This window comes from Cervus elaphus, chromosome 5, assembly GCF_910594005.1.
Source record: "Cervus elaphus chromosome 5, mCerEla1.1, whole genome shotgun sequence".
Lineage (NCBI taxonomy): Eukaryota > Metazoa > Chordata > Mammalia > Artiodactyla > Cervidae > Cervus > Cervus elaphus.
The window spans coordinates 101,512,099-101,536,958 of NC_057819.1; the positions used below are offsets into that span (position 1 = coordinate 101,512,099).

At 48.4% G+C, this 24,860-nt stretch overlaps 2 protein-coding genes across 4 annotated transcripts in view; one reads left to right on the forward strand and one right to left on the reverse strand.

The window, feature by feature from the left end:
- The window catches only part of GLP2R (glucagon like peptide 2 receptor), a 51,751-nt gene extending 36,790 nt beyond the window's left edge, over positions 1 to 14,961 (forward strand). The window contains exons 11-13 of one of the 3 annotated variants that reach the window (XM_043903838.1): positions 3,776 to 3,914; positions 11,077 to 11,118; positions 12,118 to 14,960. In XM_043903838.1, the coding sequence (XP_043759773.1) occupies positions 3,776 to 3,914; positions 11,077 to 11,118; positions 12,118 to 12,453 (517 nt within the window). In that variant the 3' untranslated portion in view covers positions 12,454 to 14,960. Of the gene's footprint in view, positions 1 to 3,775; positions 3,915 to 11,076; positions 11,119 to 12,117 lie in introns of all 3 variants that reach the window. The other 2 variants (XM_043903836.1, XM_043903837.1) reach the window with 2 other exon arrangements.
- Positions 14,962 to 17,449: 2,488 nt separating this feature from the next.
- Positions 17,450 to 24,860, reverse strand: RCVRN (recoverin). Its single transcript, XM_043900937.1, has 3 exons — positions 24,400 to 24,860; positions 20,731 to 20,842; positions 17,450 to 17,936 (listed from the first exon to the last, which is right to left on the reverse strand). The coding sequence occupies exons 1-3, from the start codon at positions 24,778 to 24,780 to the stop codon at positions 17,821 to 17,823; spliced, it is 609 nt and encodes a 202-aa protein (XP_043756872.1). The 5' UTR covers positions 24,781 to 24,860; the 3' UTR covers positions 17,450 to 17,820.

Genomic DNA, 24,860 nt, shown 5'->3' on the forward strand with positions numbered 1-24,860 from the left:
TTATTATTAATAATAATATTTTTATTATTTTAGCATTTCATATGATATTAGTAGTAGTATAATCCTCATTTTTTACAGGTAGAGAGGTTAAATAATTTGCCCAGGGCCACATCGCTGGTAATCGGCGGTACTGGGATTCAAACCCCGGTCCCAGGTACTGTCTTCGTGTCCCACTGCCTTTGACCCCAGCTCCTCCTCTCTGTACTCGCTCACATGTTCAGAACAGATGCCTAATAAACATTTGATGAAGAGCTGCAGCTGCTGCTGCTGCTAAGTCGCTTCAGTTGTATCTGACTCTGTGCAACCCCATAGGCGGCAGCCTACCATGCTCCTCTGTCCCTGGGATTCTCCAAGCAAGAATACTGGAGTGGGTTGCCATTTGCTTCTCCAGTTGAAGAGCTAACCGATTGCAATAAACTAAGCCATTAAAATAAACAAATGACTGTAGATGAAAAAGGGGCATAAACACAGTTCATAAGAGGAGCTGCTATAGGTGTTTATGAATTTTCATCCAAACAGAGACGTAAATAGTCTTTTGTCCAAAGAGAACTCAGAATCATATGAGGAATGGGAAATTTCTTTGGAATATGCACAGAGAGATAGCAGTTACTAAACTGACCCAAAAAGTCATTTGAAGATGATCATTCCTTAACAATTCTTCCATGCTAAGTGTGGGGACTTTGGATTGGATTCTGGAATGTGAAAAGGACATTATTGGAAAAGCTGGTGAAATCTGGGTAAAGTCTGGAGGATAGTTATTGGCCATGTGCCAACACTGGTTTCTTAATGCTGCCAAAGGTCCCATGGGTCTGTAAGATTTTAACATTAGGGGAAACAGTGAAGGGTATGTGGGAATCCTCTGTGCGATCTTTGCTACTTTTCTGTAGATCTAAAAGTACTTCAAGATGAACAGTTTATTTAAAAAACATAATGTCATAGCATAACCCTGAGAATAAGTTGATGATAAGACATGCATGAAAGTATGTGTTATTAAAATCCAAAATAGGGACTGCCATGGTAGTCCAGTGACTAAGACTCTGAGCTCCTCATGCAGGGAGGTGTGGGTTTGATCCCTGGTCTGGGAACTAGATCCTATGTGCCACAACTAAGACTCAATACAGCTAAATAAATCTTTTTTTAAATAACCCATAAATAAATAAATACATATTTTAATATTTTTATAAATAAATACATATTTTTAAAATAACTCAGAGCAAGGGTCAAAGACTCACACGCTTACAAGGGCCAGTCTGTTTGGATTGGAGAAACCGTGTTCCCTCTAAAGGCTGTAGATGACGATTGGCAACAAGGAATTGGGGCCCAGCCTGGCCAGATCTCCCCACTTTTCAAAAGAAGCTGAACGTCTGGACCTCTTTGCTTGAAATCTCATTGTTTAAGGGCAGCTGCAATAGCAAAGATCACTACCTAGCATAAGCAAAAGCTGTCAGCAGGTCAAATATAACCCATGGATGCCAATTTGCAATCTCTGAGCTAAAGGGATTTAAACCACTCCTGGAAATTAGAGAAACAAGCAAACCCCGAAACTCTTGACATAGTCTCTGCTTGGGAATACATTAATGTGGCTCAGCTAAGTGAGTGTGCACAGGTAGGTGTGGGAGCGCTAGTAGGCGTGAGCTCGGCTCAGGAGGACCACGTAACCGGTGGCTGCATCTCAGATTCTCTACTCCTCAGTCCCGGTGCTTGGTCCTGGGACGCTCAGCCCACGTGCTAGGGTTGGGAGGTGTCCCCCTGCTTGGTGACTCCTGCTCAACTCTCATTGGCTGTAGGTCCTTTCAGGGTACAAAGGTGAGGGTTTTTATTTCATTGATAACATTCAAACACAAGATTCATAGTAGATGCTTTCTCTTAGATAAAATTAAATCTCCCTGAAGATACTGCGCATGAGGGCTGCTGACTCTCTCTGTTCCCACATCTTTTTTTTTTTTTTTTATTTCAAGATGCAGCATGTGGAATCTTAGTTCCCTGACCAGGGATTGAACCCTCACCCCCTGCAGCAGAAGTGCAAAGTCTTAACCACTGGACTGCCAGGGAAGTCCCTCCACATCTTTAACTCCACGGGGTTTTTATTCAGTGAGGAGAAAGGAATCTTCTTCTAGTCTGGCCCTTTAAGACAAGTGACTTGGGCAAAAAAAAAAAAAAATCATTACATTTAAGCTCTTTTTTTCCCCAAATGTGTATCAGACAGTAGCTTTGTTTATGCCCCAAATGTGAGTCACCTTTGCTCATGTAGTCAGTTTGAAATTAAGAAGCTGCTCAACAGTGAAGAGCAGTTGTTTCCAAATGTGGCTGCTTGATATCCCATGGAGAGTCCTTTACAAATCCTCATTCCCTGGACCCAACGTCCAGAGACTCAGGGGGTTGACACGGGGCCCAGGAAGCTGTATTGAGAGCCAACCAATAAAAAAAAAAATATATATATATATATATTTTATATATATATATATATATATTTTCAAAGCTTTGTAGGAGTTCTAATAGCCCATTTGGGAACCGCCGGTATGCGGTACGGAATGTCTGGGCCCCAGCTGTGCATTTGCACGTGGGTGGTACAAAGGAATGTTTGTCTTTTTTGTGTAGAGTGTATACAACAGCAAGTGTCCACACGGTGCTTTTTACGAGAAGGATCAGTTTCTCATTTCCTGCTGCCCTTGCTGTCGGGTTGGGAGCAGCATGGGGACAGATGGTGAAATCCTGCTTGTAGTGTGCAAGGCCTGAGTGTGAGGTCAGACACCCCGCTTCCAGGCTGGGAGGTACCACTTAGTGGCTGTGTGACCCTGGGCAAGTCATTTTCTTTCCCTTCTCAGGCTCTGTAAGGCATTGACATTGGAAGTCCTGAATAGAGGAAGAAGTAGAGGCACTTGCTAGCCAGGTAATAGGAAACTTGTGTAATGTCCCAGGGGGACAACCATGTACATGTAAATATACCCATCAAACAAAATGTTAAGATCTGTAGGTATGGGACTTCCCTGGTGGTCCAGTGGCTAAGACTCCGTGCCCTCAATGCAGGAGGCCAGAGTTCGATCCCTGGTCAGGGAACTAGACTCCACATGCTGCAACCAAGAAGTTGCATGCCACAACTAAAGAAGCTGCATCCACAATGAAGACCTGTTGTAGTCAAATAAATAAATAAATATTAAAAAAAATGTAGGCATATCATAATCTGTATGGGGGAATCCATTCATTCATTCATCCATCTAATTCATGTTTTCTGAGCATCTTCCATGAGTCAGGTGTGGGGATGCATCTGTGAACAAGACCATACTGGCTCTTAGAGCATTCAATGTGTAGGTACCCAAGGAGACAAACAAAACCCAACTATTTATCAATACGATTAGAGCTACACTAAAGGGCTTCCCTGGTAGCGCAGCTGGTAAAGAATCCCCCTGCAGTGCAGGAGACCCCAGTTCAATTCCTGGGTTGAGAAATTCCCCCTGGAGAAGGGATAGGCTACCCACTCTAGTATTCTTGGGCTTCCCTGGTGGCTCAGATGGTAAAGAATCCGCCTACAATGCGAGAGACCTGGGTTCAATCCCTGGGTTGGGAAGACCCCCTGGAGGAGGGAATGGCAACCCCACTCCAGTATTCTTGCCTGGAGAACCCCTATGGACAGAGGAGATTGGCGGGCTGCAGTTCATGGGGTCACAAAGAGTCAGACATGACTGAACGACTAAGCACAATCGGTACACAGAAGAGCAGGAAATGTTGCTTGTTCCCAGGGTGGCTTTCATGACACCTGTTCGGTTGTTATTTGCAGATTGGCCAAGTCCACACTGGTTCTCGTCCCTCTATTGGGTGTTCATGAGATTCTCTTCTCTTTCATCACTGACGATCAAGTTGAAGGATTTCCAAGACTTATACGACTCTACATTCAATTGACCCTGGGCTCCTTCCATGTAAGTAGATGTCTGAACAAGGACTTCTTACCTTTGTAGAAAGCCTAATGCCTTTGATCCAGACAGACTCAGAATTTTGAGAGCCTGCAGGTGCAAAAAGGGTTCAAGTAACGGCAGGATTGATCAGCAAGGGCCTTTCAAATTAGGAGGGTGTGGAGAGGGAAATGTTGCTTTAATCCTGCCAGCATGACTTGGTGACTATGAAAGGAAAAGTGGTTTGTTTCCTGCTCTGTAATAGTTGGTGTGACTCACAGTCATTTTCTCTGCAAGTGTCAGTATGGAGTCTTTTATCAAATGCCTATTTTTGCTGGGTTCTCCGCAGAGCTTGGGCAAAATGAACAGTGAGTAGAGACCAGGAGGCTCTTGAACCTTGACAGTTGTGTGGGAGCTGAAACTAGAAACAAGAGGCCAGCTGTGGCTGACGTACCTAGGCATTTTGCTCATCCATCGCTTAAATTGTCATCCATTACTTAGCAGATTAAAATGACAGTCATCTTTATTATTTCTCATGACTCTAGGGGTCAGGAATCCAGGTAGGACATAGTAGGTCTGTCACCTCTCTTCCATGGGATTCATGGGCTGAACTTTCTAGATGACTTCCCCACTCATCTAGAGCCTAAGCTTTGAAGGCTCGGATGGCTGAGGCTAGCTGAAGTGATTTTCTGTGCTGTGCTCAGTCATGTCTGACCCTTTGCGACCCCATGGACTGTAGCCAACCAGGTTCCTCTGTCCATGGGATTCTCCAGGCAAGAATACTGGAGTGGATTGCCATTTCCTTCTCCAGGAGATCTTCCTGGTCCAGGGATCAAACCCACGTCTCCTGCATCTCCTGCATTGGCAGGGGAATTCTTTGCCACCAGAAGTGGTTTTGTTTGGGTCAAAATAGATGTCATTGAATCCTCACATTCTCACTGTGAGGGAGTGATTATTCTATCGTTTTATAGTTGAAAGACCTGTGGCTCAGAGGAACTTTTGCATATGCCAACAAGTAGCAGAGATGAGATTTGCATTCAGAGATTAAGCCTTGCTTGTAGCCACTATGCAATAGGGCTTCTGAGGTGCTCTGTGAAGGTCAGAACCAAGCTTCCTACATCAGAGTCCTTCTTTTAATATTTATTTTTATTTATGTATTTGGCTGCACCTTGTCTTAGTGGAGGCATGCAGAATCTTTTAGTTGTACCATGTAAACTGTAGTTGCTGTATGTGGGACCTAGTCCTCTAACCAGGGATTGAACCTGGATTCCCTGCATTGGGAGCATGGAGTCTTAGCCACTGGACCACCAGGGAAGTCCCTACGCCAGAGTCCTGAAGCCACTACCAGCAGACACTGTCAGCTACTGAGATTCTGTGGGCAGAGTGAGAAAATGCACCTGACCACTGCACACTCACCAGAGGCCAGGGAGACAGAGCCTGAGGTATGGTAGGGGTCACTGGATGACGGCTCTTTTTTCCTTCTGTTACAGCTGAATGGCATGTGGTTTTGAGCAGAGACAGAGCACACACTGATAATTTTTTTTCATTTTGAAACCATGTTTATTTCAATCTTTTGGGGGATTTCAAAGGCTATAGTTTAGTCATTTGGGTTTCCTATGTTGCTTGGTCTTAATCTTCTTTAAAAAGTAATCCTAAATGAGAAACAGCAACAACAAAACAAAAGCCTACAGCTGTTCTGTCAGAAGTATTTGGTGCCCTTTTTTCCTCAGAAAGCTTGATCCGTCAAGTGACCCCTGGATCACCTGATTTCACGTACCCAAAGCCAGCTGAAGATCAGACACTCATGTGGAATCTGTGGGTCAGATTTCTGAGAAAGAATCCTAGCCTATCAAACTCTCTGGTGACTGGAAGCATGTTTGGGTCACCCATTATTGTGTAACAAACTAGCCCCAAAAGTCATAGCTTGCAGCAGTAACTATGTTATTATCCTGAATGATTCTATGAGCTGGGCTGTCAGAGTGATCCTTTTGATACATGTCATCTTTGAATGAGGCTGGAAACATCTGAGTGGAAGTGAGAAATAGATTTAAGGGTCTAGATCTGATAGACAGAGTGCCTGATGAACTACGGACAGAAGTTCGTGACACTGTACAGGAGACAGGGATCAAGACCATCCCCATGGAAAAGACATGCAAAAAGGCAAAATGGTTGTCTGAGGAGGCCTTACAAATAGCTGTGAAAAGAAGAGAAGTGAAAAGCAAAGGAGAAAAGGAAAGATATTCCCATTTGAATGCAGAGTTCCAAAGAATAGCAAGGAGAGATAAGAAAGCCTTTCTCAGGGATCAATGCAAAGAAATAGAGGAAAACAACAGAATGGGAAAGAGTAGAGATCTCTTCAAGAAAATTAGAGACACCAAGGGAACATTTCATGCAAAGATGGGTTCGATTAAGGACAGAAATGGTATGGACCTAACAGAAGCAGAAGATATTAAGAAGAGGTGGCAAGAATACACAGAAGAACTGTACAAAAAAGATCATCACAACCCAGATAATCACGATGGTGTGATCACTCAGCTAGAGCCAGACATCCTGGAATGTGAAGTCAAGTGGGCCTTAGAAAGCATCACTACGAACAAATCTAGTGGAGATGATGGAATTCCAGTTGAGCTATTTCAAATCTTAAAAGATGATGCTGTGAAAGTGTTGCATGCAATATGCCAGCAAATTTGGAAAACTCAGCAGTGGCCACAGGACTGGAAAAGGTCAGTTTTCATTCCAATCCCAAAGAAACGCTATGCCAAAGAATGCTCAAATTACCGCACAATTGCTCTCATCTCACATGCTAGTAAAGTAATGCTCAAAATTCTCCAAGCCAGGCTTCAGCAATATGTGAACCGTGAACTTCCAGATGTTCAATCTGGTTCTAGAAAAGGCAGAGGGACCAGAGATCAAATTGCCAACATCTGCTGGATCATCAAAAAAGCAAGAGAGTTCCAGAAAAACATCTATTTCTGCTTTATTGACTATGCCAAAGCCTTTGACTGTGTGGATCACAATAAACTGTGGAAAATTCTCGAAGAGATGGGAACACCATACCACCTGACCTGCCTCTTGAGAAACCTATAGGCAGGTCAGGAAGCAACAGTTAGAACTGGACATGGAACAACAGACTGGTTCCAAATAGGAAAAGGAGTATGTCAAGGCTGTATATTGTCACCCTGCTTATTTAACTTATATGCAGAGTACATCATGAGAAATGCTGGGCTGGAAGAAGCACAAGCTGGAATCAAGATTGCCAGGAGAAATATCAATAACCTCAGATATGCAGATGACACCACCCTCATGGCAGAAAGTGAAGAGGAACTAAAAAGCTTCTTGATGAAAGTGAAAGAGGAGAGTGAAAAAGTTGGCTTAAAGCTCAACATTCAGAAAACGAAGATCATGGCATCTGGTCCCATCACTTCATGGCAAATAGATGGGGAAACAGTGAGGCAGTGTCAGACTTTATTTATTTGGGCTCCAAAATCACTGCAGATGGTGATTGCAGCCATGAAATTAAAAGACACTTACTCCTTGGAAGGAAAGTTATGACCAACCTAGATAGCATATTAAAAAGCAGAGACATTACTTTGCCAACAAAGGTCCATCTAGTCAAGGCTATGGTTTTTCCAGTGGTCATGTATGGATGTGAGAGTTGGACTGTGAAGAAGGCTGAGTGCTGAAAAACTGATGCTTTTGAACTGCAGTGTTGGAGAAGACTCTTGAGAGTCCCTTGGACTGCAAGGAGATCCAACCAGTCCATCGTAAAGGAGATCAGTCCTGGGTGTTCATTGGAAGGACTGATGCTGAAGCTGAAACTCCAATACTTTCGCCACCTGATGCGAAGAGTTGACTCATTTGAAAAGATCCTGATGCTGGGAGGGATTGGGGGCAGGAGGAGAAGGGGATGACAGAGGATGAGATGGCTGGATGGCATCACTGACTCGATGGACATGAGTTTGAGTAAACTCTGGGAGTTGGTGATGGACAGGGAGGCCTGGCGTGCTGCGATTTATGGGGTCGCAAAGAATTGGATATGACTGAGCAACTGAACTGAACTGAACTGAGCAAACATCTGAAGGCTGGACTGAGCTGGAACATCCAAGACGGCTCATTCACACGCTGGACGTTGCCATGGGCTGTCGTCTGGGAGTGCCGCTGAGGATATGGATCAGAGAACCTCCATCCTCCTCCACGTGGCTTCTCCATGTATCTTGTATGCCTTGAAGCGTGGCAGCTGGACTCCCAGAAAATCCCCAGAGCAAGTGTTCTAAGAGGGAGGGTCAGAATTCCCAGAATGTCACTTCCCACCACATTGTGCTCACAGGAGGAGTCACAAGATCATCCCAGCCTCGAAGGGAGGGAAGATAAGATCCACCTCTTGATGTTCGGAGTCACATAAAGGGAGGGGAGAAAACCTTGGGGTGGTCTCTGGAGACCAGCTACCACACTGATCACTTGGTCCTGCAGCCCTGCTCCCCCAGAGCACTGCCGAGGAGGGTGAGGAATCAGACAGGCTCTCCAGAGAGAGCCAGAAGCACACCGAGAGCCTCGTGCTGGGGCAGAGGCTGCCCTCCTTCTGAACACCCCTGTGCTCCTCCCTCCTGTCCACCGGCAGGGGTGGGAGCTCAGGTGGGCACGTGAGCAGGTGCAGAATCAGTGGGCTGTGTCTTAGCGGCTCCGCCACAGGAGTCAGCACTGGACCCAACAGTTTCCTTTCCTTACTGCTTTGGCATTCAGAAAACTAAGATCATGGCATCTGGTCCCATCACTTCATGGCAAATAGGTGGGGAAACAGTGGAAACAGTGGCTGACTTTATTTTTGGGAGGCTCCAAATTCACTGCAGATGGTGATTGCAGCCATGAAATTAAAAGACACTTACTCCTTGGAAGGAAAGTTATGACCAACCTAGATAGCATATTAAAAAGCAGAGACATTACTTTGCCAACAAAGGTCCATCTAGTCAAGGCTATGGTTTTTCCAGTAGTCATGTATGGGATGTGAGAGTTGAACTATAAAGAAAGCTGAGTGCCGAAGAATTGATGCTTTTGAACTGCAGTGTTGGAGAAGACTCTTGAGAGTCCCTTGGACTGCAAGGAGATCCAACCAGTCCATCGTAAAGGAAATCAGTCCTGGGTGTTCATTGGAAGGACTGATGTTGAAGCTGAAACTCCAATACTTTGGCCACGTGATGCGAAGAGCTGACTCATTGGAAAAGATCCTGATGCTGGGAGGGATTGAGGGCAGGAAGAGAAGGGGACGACAGAGGATGAGATGGTTGGATGGCATCACCGACTCAATGGACATGGGTTTGGGTGGACTCCGGGAGTTGGTGATGGACAGGGAAGCCTGGTGTGCTGCGGTTCATGGGGTCGCAAAGAGTCAGACACGACTGAGCAACTGAACTGAACTGCTTTGGTGGGGGGGGGGCTTCGCTCTCCCAAGGTCTTATTACTTAGAGGATTTCATCAGCCCCCCGCTGCTCTCAAAGGATCTCTGGAGAGACTGCCACATGGTGCGACATACGGGGTGAGAGCCATCTGCTCGTGGGGCCGAGCCCTTCACACCTGCTTCATCCAAAACGAGAATTAACCAGACGCCAGCATGTTCCTCCAATCGTGACTCAGGAACGCGAAGAAGTGAAAGAGATGCTTGTGATGTGGAATCCTATTTTAGCCAACTGATTCATGAGAGTTCCAGCACCCTATTCTAATATCCTAGACCCAGGGGCAAATAACACCTGCCCTGCCAACTGCACAAAGCAGCTCTGAGCTTCCAAGGAGGCTGAGTGTGTGAGAATGGTAAAATTAGTTGCACTGTGCCCCCTTTAGGAGCCCTAGAGCAGAGCCATTCTGTAGCCATGGAATAAAGGTGCCCAGGAGAAGGAAAATTCCCCGCCCCTGGGCAGAATCCAAACACGTGACTGATGTCGTATCAGCCCGCATGGCGATCTCTGGCTTCCATGAGGACGAGCATAAAAATCAACCCCCCCCAACCCAGCAACATTTTATAATTCCTTTTCAATTCCAACTCTGTTCCCAGCACCAAACCTCCCACCCTAGCAACAGCAGATGAGAGAAATGTTATCAAGAGGGATGGAAGAGTCAGCCTACACCATGACCTTCACTCTCTGTTTGGAAACGTGTCCTTTCCTTGTGAGTCCTGGCGTTTTATGATGTTCTTCCCATAAACACTCAAGCCCTTGGGTCCTGCACGCATATTGAGCTCCAGTGTATCAGACACACAGCCTAAGTCCCAGAGACCCTTGTGTCTCTGGGAAAGCCATAGCAGTACCGCCGAAACCCATCTCCTGATGATCTCCAGCCTCAGCTTTTCTCTTTGTTGGCTTTATCCTCAGAGGGGCTCACTCCGTGTGGCTAGGAGAGATGCCCTTGAGTGTCTCCAGACTGACTTTGACTCTGAACTTGGCCAATGCGGGGAAAAGACAAAGCCTTCTTTGTTGGTGAAAAGAATTGTGATTGGCCCTGCTAGGGTCACACGACCATTTGAGCAGCTTATGGTGGTGATAGCTTTCACAGAACATGAGGACAGCATGATTGACAGCCCTGCCAGACGCTCAGGGAGTGGGGGAGGGTCAGGAAAGGATGCAAGTCAGGCAAAATACAAAAATAGCTTAATTGCCCACTATGGACAAGTAGAAATGGGACAGTTGCCTTTTTCAGTATTTGTATAATTGAATAAATGGTGCTGGGCTTCCCCTGGTGACTCAGATGGTAAAGAATCTGCCTGCAATGCAGAAGACCTGGGTTTGATCCCTGGGTCAGGAAGATCCCCTGGAGAAGGGAATGACAACCCACTCCAGTATTCTTGCCAGGAGAATCACATGGATAGAAGAGCCTGGCAGGCTACAGTCCATGGGGTTGCAAAGAGTTGGACATAACTGAGCGACTCACACACACACACACACATCATTGACCTATGACCACCTAAGCAAATGCCTTGGCTGATGTGGGTGGTGGGTGTCAAAGTAAGAAGAGACTCCATGGAAATCAGAGTTAACATCACCAGTACGTACTAACTAGACTAACTCTAGTTAGCACAAGCAAGTAGCTGCCTGTCTGTTGTAGAAGCTGCTGAGACTAGGGCCGGCCTGCAGACATTCCAAGTGACCCTCAGACACATCTTCTACCGAGGTGAACTTCACACCACCTCTTCCTTTCATTCCAGGGGCTACTGGTGGCCTGGCAGTATTGCTTTGCTAATGGAGAGGTAAGTTTTCCATGCTGACTTCTAGCTTCCTGCGAGGCTGGGGCTGGCATCCTGCTGCCCCCTGGAGGGTTCAGTTTATATGACAGTGCCATGGGGAGACCTGCAGTGGCCAGCATGTGTTGGGACAAATGGGCACCTTGGGTGTTCCGTGGAGAGAAGAAGAGGTAGCTTAGACTCCAGGGGCAAGGTGTTGGGGTGAGTTTTCTTTACAGAACCCAACCGTGGCCCCGCTGGAGCTATGCCAGGAGGATCAAAGTGTGATAGAGGAAACCAGCTGCAAGTCTAGAGTCCAAAAGTTTGCATCAAGCTGTGAAGACTCACCCGTTTAGGAGCTCTGCGTTAGGTCACCATGGCTCTTGGAACCTTAGCCTGTAAAATGGGAGTAGCAACAGTCCCTACCCTGCAGTGTTACCCTGGGGTGTGTGTGGTAAAGGTCCTCTGCCTCGTAACAATGGTTATATTTATCATTATTGCAGAGCACCAGTCAGCTCTCTGCTCACTTGGAAAGAGGCTTGAAAGGGGGAAGGGCCCAGGCTGGAGCAGTTTGCTCCTGACTTAGGAGCTGGTGGGATTTCTAGCTCCCTTTCATCCTCCCCTCTCCCCATCCCAGGTTTAAATATTGATCTCTGACTCCTTCCACTAGAATCTAAGCTGCTTGACAGCAAAACCTCGTCTGTCTTGCTCACTGCTGCCTTTTCTGTATCTTCACACAGGGTCCCTTGATTCACCAGGCAGGTCTCAAATGCCACCTTGACACAGTCCTTTTCTAAACACTGTGTCTCATATTTTTGTGGCCTCCTCCCATGGTCCTGCCTAACAGCATCAGGTGTTACTACCCTCTGCTCTGCTCACAGGTGTCTGCTTCTCTGTTCCCTTCCCCTAGTGAGAACGCAGGTTTCCAAAGGGTGGTCCTGAGTAGCCACTCAACACACATTTGCTGAGTGGATGCAGGATTCAATGATTCCCAGGCAGTAACCCTGCTCTCTTCTCACCCGGCAGGTAAAGGCCGAGCTGCGGAAGCAGTGGGCCCGGTTCTTGCTAGCCCACCACTCAGGCTGCAGAGCCTGGGTCCTAGGGAAGAACTTCCGATTCCTGGGGAAATGTCCCAAGAAGCTCTCGGAGGGGACCAACTCTGGGTCGCTGCAGAAGGCACAGCCCTCGCCCGGTGGTGGGCGGCTCCTGCACTTGACCCGGGAGGGCCTAGGGGTGGTGGGCGCCCCGCCCCGTCAAGGCCACGTAGCCTGGCCCCGCGGCAGCAGCCTGTCGGAGAGCAGCGAGGGCGACTTCACCCTGGTGCACACCATGGAGGAGATCTTCGAAGAGAGTGAGATCTAGGCAGGAGCCCACTGCACCAGTTCCCGGGGACTCCTGAGCACTTGAGGGGGGCAGCAGCCAAGCTGGATGATGCAGGCTGAGCATCCTTCCAGCGCACCCAGCTCTCTCCTGATGCCACGACTCTTTCCAGGCTTTCCATGCTCCATAGACAGAGGCTGCATACCCTCACCACTTCTGCCTGCCCTTGTCATCCTCATCACCCCCGCAGGTGTGTTTTCCGGAATGACCACCAGCCTCCCAGGCTGACCCCAAATTCGAGTGCCTGGAACCTGAGGACTCAGAGAGATGTCTGCTCGGAAACAGAGGCCAGCGCTTCCCTTCCTTTCCCCTTCGTGGCACCAGGTGTCCACCTGAAGTCAGGAACAGGGTGTCCCAGGACCACCTGCCAAGTGTTTCACATGCAGAGTCTGACTCATTCATGGCAAAGATACTGAGAGATGCACCTGAGCACTTAGATGGCTGGTGATGGGATTTGTATAACAAGCAGCCCAGGTAATTCTGCTGCAAGCCTACATTTTGAAAATCCAGGGCAGGATGCACTGGAACTAGAAGCCCCTCTGAGCTGGCCACTGGTCCAGTGAGGCCTGCGGCATTCTGCATTCAGCGGTTAGGCTGTGACCTGCCTGCCCTCCTCCTCTGACAGTGCGGATCCCACTCCATGGAAGTTCTGTTTGACCCGAGACAAGCCCATCCTTCCTTGGAGTGTTGGCCCCAGCTCCCAGGGCCCCTCTCAAAGTTGCCATTGGTGGTTTTCTCACCTTTCTGGCCCTACCTGCCTTTCTGAGCTTGACTTCTTCAAGCCTCACTTGTCTATTGTTCTCTGCCATGGTTGGTTTGCCATCAATGGCTGTACCTGCTTCCCTGGGAGGTTTACCCACTGCTCTCCCTGGCCCAAGTCCCCACTGATAAGAATTCTACTTCTCCTATGGAAATTATGCTAAGAGCTGGAGGGTACCCAGCTGAAATGAGAGGACTGTGGGTGATCTGGACATGTCAAGGGGGTGCTGAGGGGGCAAGGGCTAGGGAATCCGGTATGCTGATGGGGAATGAGTTGTGCTGCAGGCCCTGAGTGGAGGATGTTTCTGGAGGCAGAGGAGGGCCCAGGCTTAGGGACAAGTTCAGTGACTGAAACTGTAAGACGAGAGGCTGAGGAAGGTCAAAGGAGGAATGCTCTATGGAAACACAGAGCATATGGTGTTGGTGTTTAGGAGTGTTGCTTTTATAATATGTGAACTGTACGTGAGTGGGTGGGCAGGATATATTGCTGTTGGGCCAAATCCTGCCTTATTTTAGGGGGACGGAGGTATGATGCTTATCAAGTATGGTTGCCAGATTCAGCAATTAAAAATATACAATCCTCAATTAAATTTGAATTTTGGATCAATGAATAATAGTATTGTCTAAGTATATCCCATGGGATATATTTTATGTGAAATTCAAGTCTAACTGCACATCTGGTATGTCACCTGGCAACTCCATGGTCAAGGACACTTGGCAGCAGGACAGGGACCAGGGTGAGGCAAGTGAGGAACTCAGTTCAGGTGCAAAATGGGAGAGAGAACTAAAAATAAAAACAACAATACTCCACAATCGTCAAGTACTATTTTAATGCGATAAAAAAAGCAACAACAATTCCGTGAGCTACAGCCCATGGCCCATTCATTAAAAGGATATTTTATTGGAACCAGGCCAGGATGAGGGTGGAGTACATGGGACCATGAGATAGAAATGCAGTCTGGTGCTGACTTTAAAAATTTTTTGAGGAACTTCCCTGGTGGTCCAGTGGTTAAGACTCCATGCTTCCACTGCAGGGCGTGTGGGTTCTATCCTGGTTGGGGAACTAAAAATCCTGCATGATGCAGAAAGCAGCCAGAAAGAAATTTTTTAAAAAAAATATTTTGCTCATAATGGACATTTTAACATTAATTTTTATTTTGAAATGATTACATCAAAGTATTATTTATGTTGATTACTGAGCTTTTGGTCACCCACCTTAAATTTTGCACCTGAAGTGCCCGTCTTCCCCTCCCCCGAGTCCTGGCTCTGCTCTGCACCAGAGGAAACTGAAGCAATGACCTTAGGCAAGTACATAACAAAGGTTTCTTTTTTGTGTCCAGATTATCCACAATTCAATCACTAAGATATATGCCCTAGTTATTTTGTTCTGTAAAAGTCTCTTGTTTCTCACTGGCTTATTAGCACCTAGAAAGTTGGGCTGTGTGAATTCCTAGCTGGTTCCCAGCATAGCTGGTTGAGAACAGGTTCAGAACACATCCATCAAAGGAAACAAAGAAATGTCTCAGGAGCACTGGATGCTATTGAGAGTCAGTTATTCAGGGCCCTGCCATTTATAAAAGGGACTTTTTAAAAGTGTTTGTAATTAAGTGATCCCCACTCACTCCACAAATGGGGTGCCACACACATCAGACTGCTTGCTATTGTTATGCTAATGATTAAAATAAGTTTTTAAATTTGATATGTGTTTTGTCTATTCTTTTCCATTGGTTTTCTCACTGGAACTGAAGGTTTCCACCCCTTGAGAACCTGGTGCACTGCTCCTCGCCAGAAATGGGAAAAAGAACTGCAGTAATAAGCCTGGGGATAATAAGCCTTGGTGGTCCATTGTCTCAGGGACTAAGAGGAGTGGACAGAAGGGTAGGGGAGAGAAGTAGAGGTCAGGTGTCAAAAGAGTAGAAGGCAGGTGTCTGCCTTCTTCTAGACTGCTCCCTAGATCATTCACTTTGCTGTTGTTTTAAAGTGGTCCAGTGAAGAATTCGCCTGCCAGTGCAGGGGACACGGATTTGATCCCTGGGCCTAGAAGATTCCACATGCAGAGGGGAAACTAGGCCCAGGCACCACAACTACCGTGGGTACCATAAAGCCTGTGCTCCACAACAAGAGAAGCCACCACAGTGAGACGCCCTCTCCCAGCAATGAAGAGTAGCCCCTGCTTGCTGCAACTAGAGAAAGCCTGTGCACTGCAATGAAGACCCAGCACAGCCTAAATTAAAAAAAAAATCCCACCTAGTGGGCCTCTATTCTGGCTTTGCAATCACTGGAACATTGCAATTCTAGAAACACCGATGGCTAGTGAGCCCAGGAGGCACAGCAGCAGCCCAGCACACAGCTTGGGAAAGAGCACTGGAGTGAGGCCTTGAGCCCTTTGCTTCTTCCCCTAGGCCACCCTGGGCCTTTCTTCTCTCTCTGAGATGGCTCCTGGGTGGCCTCTATGTCTGATGCTGGAGGGGCATCTTGGGCAGCTAGCTTCTCTCCTCCTGCCAAAACTGCTGGACTAGATGCTCTGATGCTGTGCGATCCCAGAATTCTCTGTCCTATAGGTCCTATCAGATCCTATCAGGTCCTATCAGGTCCAGGTCCAGGTCAAAACTTGAGGCATTCTGGTGTAATCAAAGGGACTCTGGTTCGAGTACTAACCCTACTCTTACTTTGTGGCCTCAGTGTCCTCATCCATACTCTGGGGATATTAATAATTACACCTCCATCAGTGAAATAATGCCCAGTATCCAGCAGAATGCCTGGCTCATAGGAAACACTGCATCCTTAAGTATGATGATGATTCTCAAGGCCGTCCTCCACCAAGAGCAGCACTGTCTGGTGGCAGTGATTGAGCCGTTGCTGTTGCTAAAGCGGGGGTGATCCCCCCCACACCAGCAGATGGAGACTCCATAGCCCCAGAGGGTTGGACACAGGTTGCTCAAGTGTCCGGGACACCTACATATTTTTCTGACCTTGTCTTGGAATTTAAGGCTGAAGAATAAAAGAGCTTTCAAAACAATGAACACAATGATCTTGAGAACCCACGGGTGGAGCTCTGATAAGGGAGTGTGGGCCAATGGGCAGCGCTGGGCTGGCTTCCACTCATTAGCTGACCCTAGCTAGCCAAGCCACTTGCTGACTCTGTGGCTCCTTTTCCTTGCCCCTAAAAAGTAGGGGCTGTGGGGACATCTGTCTTCACCTTGCAGTGGATCAGAACTGAACTTGTCATCCTCCCCCGAAATCAGCATCTCTCCCTGCTGATCCCCACCTTGGTGGCTGTCACCAGTGAAATCTATTGACAAGCCAATGAAAACCAGGTGAAAACTATTGAGGCATCCTGGTGTAATCAAACAGATTACACTGGGCACCCAAGCCGCAAACCTGGCTGCTGACCATCCTTGCTCCTCCTTCTTCCCCTGAACCAGTCAGGTGGACCCTACCTTCTAAATATCTCCGAGCAGGTCATGTTCTCTCCACCCCACTGCTGTTCCCCTGGCCCAGGCCACCTGGGCGATTATAGAAGTGTGATGTCCAGGCCCCAGTCTTGCCTAATTTATTTCTACCCTGCGGGGGGTGGGGGGGGGGGGAAGTTCTCTTACAAACATAAATCCTTCCTACTTCCAACCCCACACAGCCCCCACTATCCCCACGGTGAACCCTGGGTCTTCCCCTGGCCTGCAGGGAAGTCCTTGCATGGTCTGCTCCGCCATCCACACCACCCCCCTCCCGCCCCCCACCCCGCCTACTTTGGAAGTTTAACTCACAGTTTGCTCTCCCCTCCTCCTCCCTCTGCTCTCGGGCTACACTGGCCTTCTCAGGGTCCTGGAACTTGAACTGCTCAATCCAGACTCAGGGTCTCTGAGACACATCACTTTTCCACCCTCACTTTTTCCCCACTCCAGTCCCCTGGGTCTTGGTTGAAACGCCTCTTCATCGAGAACACCTTCCCCATCTCTGGACAAGTCGGCCCCGCCCACTGTATCTTCCCACAATGCTTTGCGTGTATCCATGGTAACCTCGCCACCCACGCCGGCTTCTTCAAGGTTTATGGTCCCCTCTGCACCCTGAGCTGTACCAGAACAGGGCCGTGTCTCTTTCCTCCAGCACCACAGTCCCCGCACCTTGGTCTGTGACTGGGACGGCGACACAGCCTTGTCCGTGAGGCTGAACCGACAGAAATCATTTCCTTTTCCAGTTGGAGAATGACCAGTCAGCTGAGTGCCCGGCTCCTCTTGCATTTATTGGAACCTGCTTACCTAACAATTCACAAAGGAGCTTACATGGGGGCGGGGGGTATTTAGGGCTCCAGTGACCTATATTTAGGGCTCCTGTGACCTAATCCTGGAAATATTACGGAGGCCTGGGCTGGCTGGCTGAGGGGTGGGGAGGCGGGCAGTGTAGTGGGCGGGACTTGGTGACTTGCTTAACGACACTTTGGTTTGGCAGGGAGGTGTGCAGGAGGGTTTAATGTGCTGTGGGTTGGAGGCCCTCCAGGCCCCGGGGGCGGTGTGTGTTTGTGTTTGTGTGTGTGCGTGCACACGCGTGTTTATTTGAGAGGGGTGGGCAGGGAGGAGACCTGAGCGGTTGACATCAGGGTTTCTTTTCCTTCAGTTTCTCCTTCACTTTTTGAGGCTCGAATTGAATCAGTCGTAGAATTTCCTTATTGGCCAGGGTCCCTTCGATGAAGTCTTTCTCTGTAAGTTTATCTGCAAGAGGAAAAAATAATACAGTCAGGATAGGCTGTTTCCAGCTGCGATGAAGCTGATCTTTGCAAGCATACCCGGAGTGGATGGCTCTATTATGAAAATACTGATCTCCTTGCCCCTGAGGGTAACCCCACCCTCCAACTCTTTCCTAGGACCCCTGGACCTCCTGGTGAACCTGCAATGAGAGGGTTAATGACAGGCCCTGCAGTGTCTCCAGGAGGCTGGGCTGGTGCTGTGCCTCTTCTGATTGGTTGGCGATCCTTTCTTAGGCATCTCTGCATCCCTAATCTACCTCCCCATTTGGGACAAGAAAGGGTTTTGCCCCAACTATTGAATTCAGTTCTCTCCAGTTAGATGAACTCACTAAGCCCTTCCTCTGTGCCAGAGTCACTGTATGTGGGGCTGAGGTCATTGCATGGGGCAGAGGGCAGGCTGTGGCATGGAAGGGAGTGAGATAATGCCCCTGGCCTGGGAAACTTGGTCTGATGGGGAGACAGTCACCTGTAGAAATGACTCTGTGCTGTGCTTGCTTAGTTGCTCAGTTGTGTCTGACTTTTTGCAACTCCATGGACTTTAGCCCGCCAGGCTCCTCTGTCTATGGGGACTCTCCAGACAAGAATACTGGAGTGAGTTGCCAAGCCCTCCGCCAGGGGAGCTTCCCAACCCAGGGATCAAACCCAGGTCTCCTGCATTGCAGGCGGATTCTTTACTGTCTGAGCCACCAGGGAAGCCCAGAAATGACTCTAGAATGAGGCAGATGTTCCTCCCTGCTTATGGAGAGGCTCATAGTCCTGATGTACCAAGTGCTCAATAAAGCTTAGCTTAGCTGAACTGGGTTTCCATTGGCTTTTTATGTTCCAGGCCTTTGGGGTGACCTTAATCCTTCCTGGATTAGGACGTAGGTTCCTTGTGCAGGTCAGGGTGATGAAATGTGGGTTTTAAGGTCCCAGGTGCCCTATGAGCCTCATAGCTTGAAACTCCTACTGTCAGAAGCTGATTGTGGAGTGAAGCCTGGTCTTCAGATGGACCATGTGAAAACACAAGTCACCTGGCAGGAATACCACCGCCTCCTGGGACATTCACTGGGGTCAGTGTTCAGGTCAGCAAGTAGCAGAACAAGGGACTCAGCACCTCGCAGACCCAGCAGGATGTCAGGGTGGGGGTTAAAGCCAGAGGGGTGACGTGCCACTGGGAGGCACCTGAAGCCGCCAGGAGAAGGTGTTCAAAGGGGAGGTGATGTCTGGGTGAGGAAAGGGAGGTACCTACCCTTCAACATTTAAGGAGGCTCTCACTTTCAGCATTGTATGGGCACAGGGCTGGCACCTGAGAAGGGGGTCTCCTTAAATCTTGTGCCAGGGCACCTCACATGCCTCACCCTAATTCTGACCCTAACATCACAGATCTGGTTGCTAATCTACCTTCTCCCTGGACTGCAGATTAGTAGGGGCCTTCTTTAACATCCTGCTTGGGCGTGTGACCTGGAAGCGTGGTAAGAGACTGGCCCGGAGATCACAAATGGGCCAATACCAGCTCCTCAGATGTGTGTGGACCATGTAGTGTTTCATCAGTGGAGGCATTTCAGATTTTAAAAATGTCGATTGCTGGCTTCTCTTAAAAAAACAACAAAAACAAAAAAACAGATGATGAGGCCCCAACAGCTCTGTATTCCTATGTGGTAACAATTGACCAGAGGCCATAAAACCAGGCAGAACCTCATGCCCCACTGTTTGCCAGTCCCTATTGCTTCATTGGGCCACTGTCCACTTCTCTCACATTCATCATCCTGGCCCCAGCGGTCATTCAAGTTTGCAGTCCCCGTCTGACATCAACCCCTCTCCTGTGTCCTTCCCGAGTTGGATGTGGGCCTCAGGCACCAGCAGCCCCCACCGCCCATTTCTGGAATCCATCACCGCTTTCAGTACAAGCTCGCGCTCCCCACTGGCTGCTCTTGGCCAGACTGAACAGGGGAGGGAGCCAAGACAGGTGAGCTCCTGGCAGAAGGGGACCCGAGGACACACCCTCAGCTTCACCAAGACTTTCTTAGCCCAGCCCTGCAGTTTAAGACTTTTCTTGCATCTGCCCTTAAGCCGTTCATCTGCTTTGCAGTCTGATGGCTTTCCCAGCCTCCTGAAGATCTCTCCTCATTTCCCCTCATAGCAACCCCCCCACCCCCATCAATCTCTTGAAATTGAATTGAAGTCTAATTCCATCTGATGGAGCGTGGGGGTTGGGAGAGGGGACCCAAACTAATTTCCTAAAGTAACACCATATAAATTGAGATCCTGCTTACTTGGGACGCCATGCTAATTCTGAAGTGAGCTTTACCCCATCCCAGTCATGCAGAAGGCTACTTGTTTGGTTTTAACAAGTAAACCAAAGTGTCCTAAAACAACAACAAAAAACTGGGCACTCCATTCAAAAAGAAAGTGGTATGCTTGCAAAGCCTCAAAACTTGCCATTTGTATACAAAATGATGGGCTGTTGCCTTAATTTTTTATTTTTTCTTCAAAGTGGGTTAACTCTGTCCAAACAAAACCAAAGCACCCCATCATTTAGAGCCTGCCTTCGCCCCCAGAGAATCTCAGGCAGTGATGGAGATTATGAGTGATGGGAGGTGGTGACATTTTCAGTCAGCTCCAGAAGGGCTGACCGTTCTTCTGCTGACCACCTTGCAGTGGGAGGAGGGCTCCTCCGTCCCACTTGGTCTCTGGACTGGGAAGGGTCAATCTCACTGGGGTCTCTAGGACATAGCCCGGGACTGTGAATCAAGGGCTGGGAAGGAGAAGTCACTCACCATCATCCTTCTTGCCAAAGAACCCCCAGATCTTCTCTGCTCGCTTCTCTGGGGTGTTCTCGTCTTCTGGGAGACGCTTTGCATCTTCAGGACTGATCATTTTGAAGATAGCCTGCACCAAATTGAGGGGGAGCACCGGTCAGAAGAAGTGATCCTGGGGGAACCCACATGGATGAGTAGGATGCCGAGGTTAAAATGTAGATGCCCAGGTCCCCCCTCAACCCACCAGCCCCAACTGAATCCTAGCTCCTGAGAGTGGGGAGGGGGCATCTGTACTTTTAAGAAGGGGAAGGGAATGCGGAGGAAGGGTGAGGATGACTTTCCCTTCTTATTTTGTCCCTTTTCGCACAGTCTGAATTTCCTGACCATGCAGACATAGTGCTTTCATTGTATTAAAAAATGAAAATAAGAAATAAAAAGCTTCCTGAAGGCTGCATTTTGAAAACTGGTACCTTTAACCTCACTGCCCGGAAGTTTTAGAACATCAGATGGATTTTTCTGAATCCAAGTGATATTTTGTTTGCCTAGCAGGCTGGTTTATGGTACATGTGTGCTAAGTCACTTCAGTTGTGTCCGACTCCAGACAAGAATACTGGAGTGGGTTGCCATGCCCTCCTCCAGGGGATGTTCCCCATCCAGGGCTCGAACCTGTGTCTCTTACATCTCCTGCATTGGCAGGTGGGTTCTTCAACAGTAGCGCCACATGGATTGCTTATGGTAATAAGGGCTAATGTTTGTTAAGTGATTAACATGTGCCACATTTCTAGGTGTCTTTCCATGTAAACTCATGACAGCTTTATGAGGTGGGTGTTATTGGCCCATTTCACAGATGGAGAAACTGAATCAGCTAACTTGCTAGAATTCAGCCAACCAAAAGCAGAAGACTGGAGATTCTAACCCCCTGGCAAGTTTGGTTCTAGAACCCCTGTGCTTGCATCTCATGCTATTCCTGGAATGTCTTGGGGAGCATGGTAGGGGCTGGGTAAGGCCTCTGGAAGCCCCTCCTTTACCCCTCTGCTTAGGGAGGGTAAAGCTCAAGGGTCCTTCTCACTTTCCTCTCCTCTACCTAATACAGGAGCTGAGTAGACAATGTCCAGCAAAGCAGGAAGTGCCTTCCGACATGTGATCAGGGAAAGGGACAGGGTAGTCTTGATGTGCCCTTTCAGCTCCAGGTTACTAGGATTCCAGCAGGCTGGCCAGACCCAGAGTGGATGCTCAGGTTGTGGCTCCCCCATCTTGAGTGTCCCAGCTTGCGACCTAAGTGTTGGGACTGGGATGCCGTGGAGACACCGGGGAACCAGCCGGGCAGGGGTAGTAATGCCTATGAAATTTACCTGGAGGGAAGAGCAGTGGCTTTAGAAACTCCCTTTCAGCTCCCTGTGCTGCAGCAAGAGAAGCAAGGAAGTCAAAACCCGCAGCTGGGGCAGCTGCCTCACTGACAGCGCTCAGAGCCCCGAGGTACCCGGCACTGAAGTAAGGGCTCCCTTAAGTTCCTGAGCCAGGGACCCATGGGCAGGCCGGAAGGCTAAAGGCTGGGAGTGACTGGCTGCCCATCACCCTGCTTCTAAAACCAAAGGCACACTGTCAGGGTCTCTGGAAATGGACCAAGAAAGAACCATTACATCCCCACCCTGGGGGGTGGGAGCTTCTGTGGTTTTCTGGAGGCGCTGCAGCCTGGTGGTGGTGCGTCAGAACCCACAACAGATGACTGACTCCCAGGCCAGTGACCTTGGACATGGTGAACAGCAGAGGCTTGGCATGCTCTTGCATAGCCTCACCTGTGGACGTGCCCGTCTCTCTCTGCCTCCCCACGCCTCCCCACCCTCTCCTTCCTCCTTCCCTTCCCCCCTACCCCTTCATCTCCGTCCTCCTCCTTTCTCTGAAGAAGCACCAACTCAGAGGCCTCTGCTGGGCCTGGCATCCTTTAGGTGGTTCTGAGGAGGTGGTCCCTGCCGCAGGCCACCTGTTAATCCAGGGAGCTTGCTCTGCAGGCCCCACCCAGAGACCAGTGAGGTTTCTACACACACCTGCCACTAACGTTAGGTCCAAGAAGGAGTGGCTGACCACAGCTGCATCCTTGGCTGTTTGATCTATGGTTTTGCCTAACAAGGGTGGAAGAATTGGGTGAATGAAAGAGGGATTACAAATGCCTCAAAAATTATATAAAAGATGAAAAATATTCTCTCTTTACAGGAATGGGATTAGAGAAAGCAAGTGGTATGGGGTGGGGATGGGGGGCAAAAAAATTCAGTAAAATGATACTAAATGAAGGGAAATAAAAATGATATAATAGGGAAAAAATAGACGCATCTTCATTGTCCAAAAATATAGGAATGGTTAAATAATTTTATGACATATCTATAAGATGGAGTTCTAAGCCGCTGTTAAAAACAATTTGATATTGAAAATATTCATAATAAAATAGTGGCTGAAGAAAAGTATGATAAAGCCATATGTGGATATGTCTTAATTCTAAAGTTATTTTTAAATATATAGATAAAAGACTGGAAAGATACATGCCCATTTGTTGATAGTAGTTTTCTCTGGATGAAATTAAAGGCAATTTTCATTTTCTTTTGCATAGGTTTCTAAACTGCATGCATTTTATATTAAATAAAACTACTTTTCAAACACCTAAAAATCTTGGCAGATGATCTGATCCTGGGCCAACATATTTGAAACATGTTATGTCTCTAAAATGACTCACAAGGGACTTCCTTGGCTTTCCAGTGGTTAGGACTTGGGGCTTTCACTGCAGTGTCTATGGCCCCTGGTTCAGTCCCTGTTTGGGGGAGTAAGATCCCAAAAGCCACAGGACCAAAATAAAAATAAAATAAATACATAAATATTTTGGGTTGGCCAAAAAGCTCGTTAGGGTTTGTCCATAAGATTTTATGAAAGGAAAAAAAAAAAGATTTTATGAAAGGGACTTCCCTGGTGGTCCAGTGGCTAAGAGTTTTGGGCTCCCAATGCTGGGGGTGGGGTTGGTGTTCCACCTCTGGTCAGGGAACTAGACCTCATGTGCCTCAACTAAGAAACCCCCCAGCAGCCAAATAAACAATTAAAAAAAAAAAAAATCCGAGTGTGTCCTATTGGAGGTTTTGAAGGAGGTTTTATTTTTTTTAACACCTACTTATTTATTTATATTTTCTTAACTGCACTGCACAGCAGGTGGGATCTTAGTTCCCTGACCAGGGATGGAAAATGCACCCCTTGCATTGGAAGCATAGACCACCCTCGCACTGGAACCACTGGACTACCAGGGAAGTCCCTGAAGAACGCTTTAATGAAGAAAGCAAGAAAGATGGGAGGGAAAGAAGGAAACAGTAAAGGTAAATAATGGAAATTACCCAGACTCTTCTTCTCTAGGAGGAAAATGAAGCTGTGGGAAGGTGCCCTGTGCTGTGCTTAGTCACTCAGTCGTGTCTGACTCTTTGCAACCCCATGGACTGTCGCCGGCCAGGCTCCTCTGTCTATGGGGATTCTCCAGCCCTCCATTAACATCGGTTTGTTGGAGACCCCTCCTGACCACATTCTCAGAACCACTGAGTCAGCAACCTCGGGTGTCCACTCGCTCCTCCCAGACAGGCCCCCATGAGGAATGAGTGGCAGCCCGATTCCTCGAGACCCCCGTCCCTCTCAGCCGGAGATGAGGAGGCTGACACTGACCGAGACAATCTCCAGCACCTCGTTCTTGCTGATGGTCCCGTTGCCATCCACGTCGTAGAGGGAGAAGGCCCACTCCAGCTTCTGGTTGGTCTTGCCCGCGCTGGTCATGTGCAGGGCGATGACGTACTCCTTGAAGTCCAAGGTGCCATCGCTGTTGGCATCGAAGCTGCGGAACACATGCTGGGCGTAGGCCTTGGGGTCGGCCTCGGGGAAGAACTTGGAGTAGATGGTCTGGAACTCCTGCCGGGTGATGCGGCCGCTGGGGCACTCCTTCAGGAAGGACTGGTACCAGGTGCTCAACTCCTCCTCCGTGAACTTGGTGTTCAGCTGCAGCTCCTCCAGGATCTCCTTGGACAGGGCCCCGCTCTTGCTGTTCCCCATGGGTGAGGTGGCGTGGGCCCACCTGGGCTGTCACCGCTGGGTGGGTGGGAGCAATGGGGTCTCCTGGCTGCCGGGCTGGG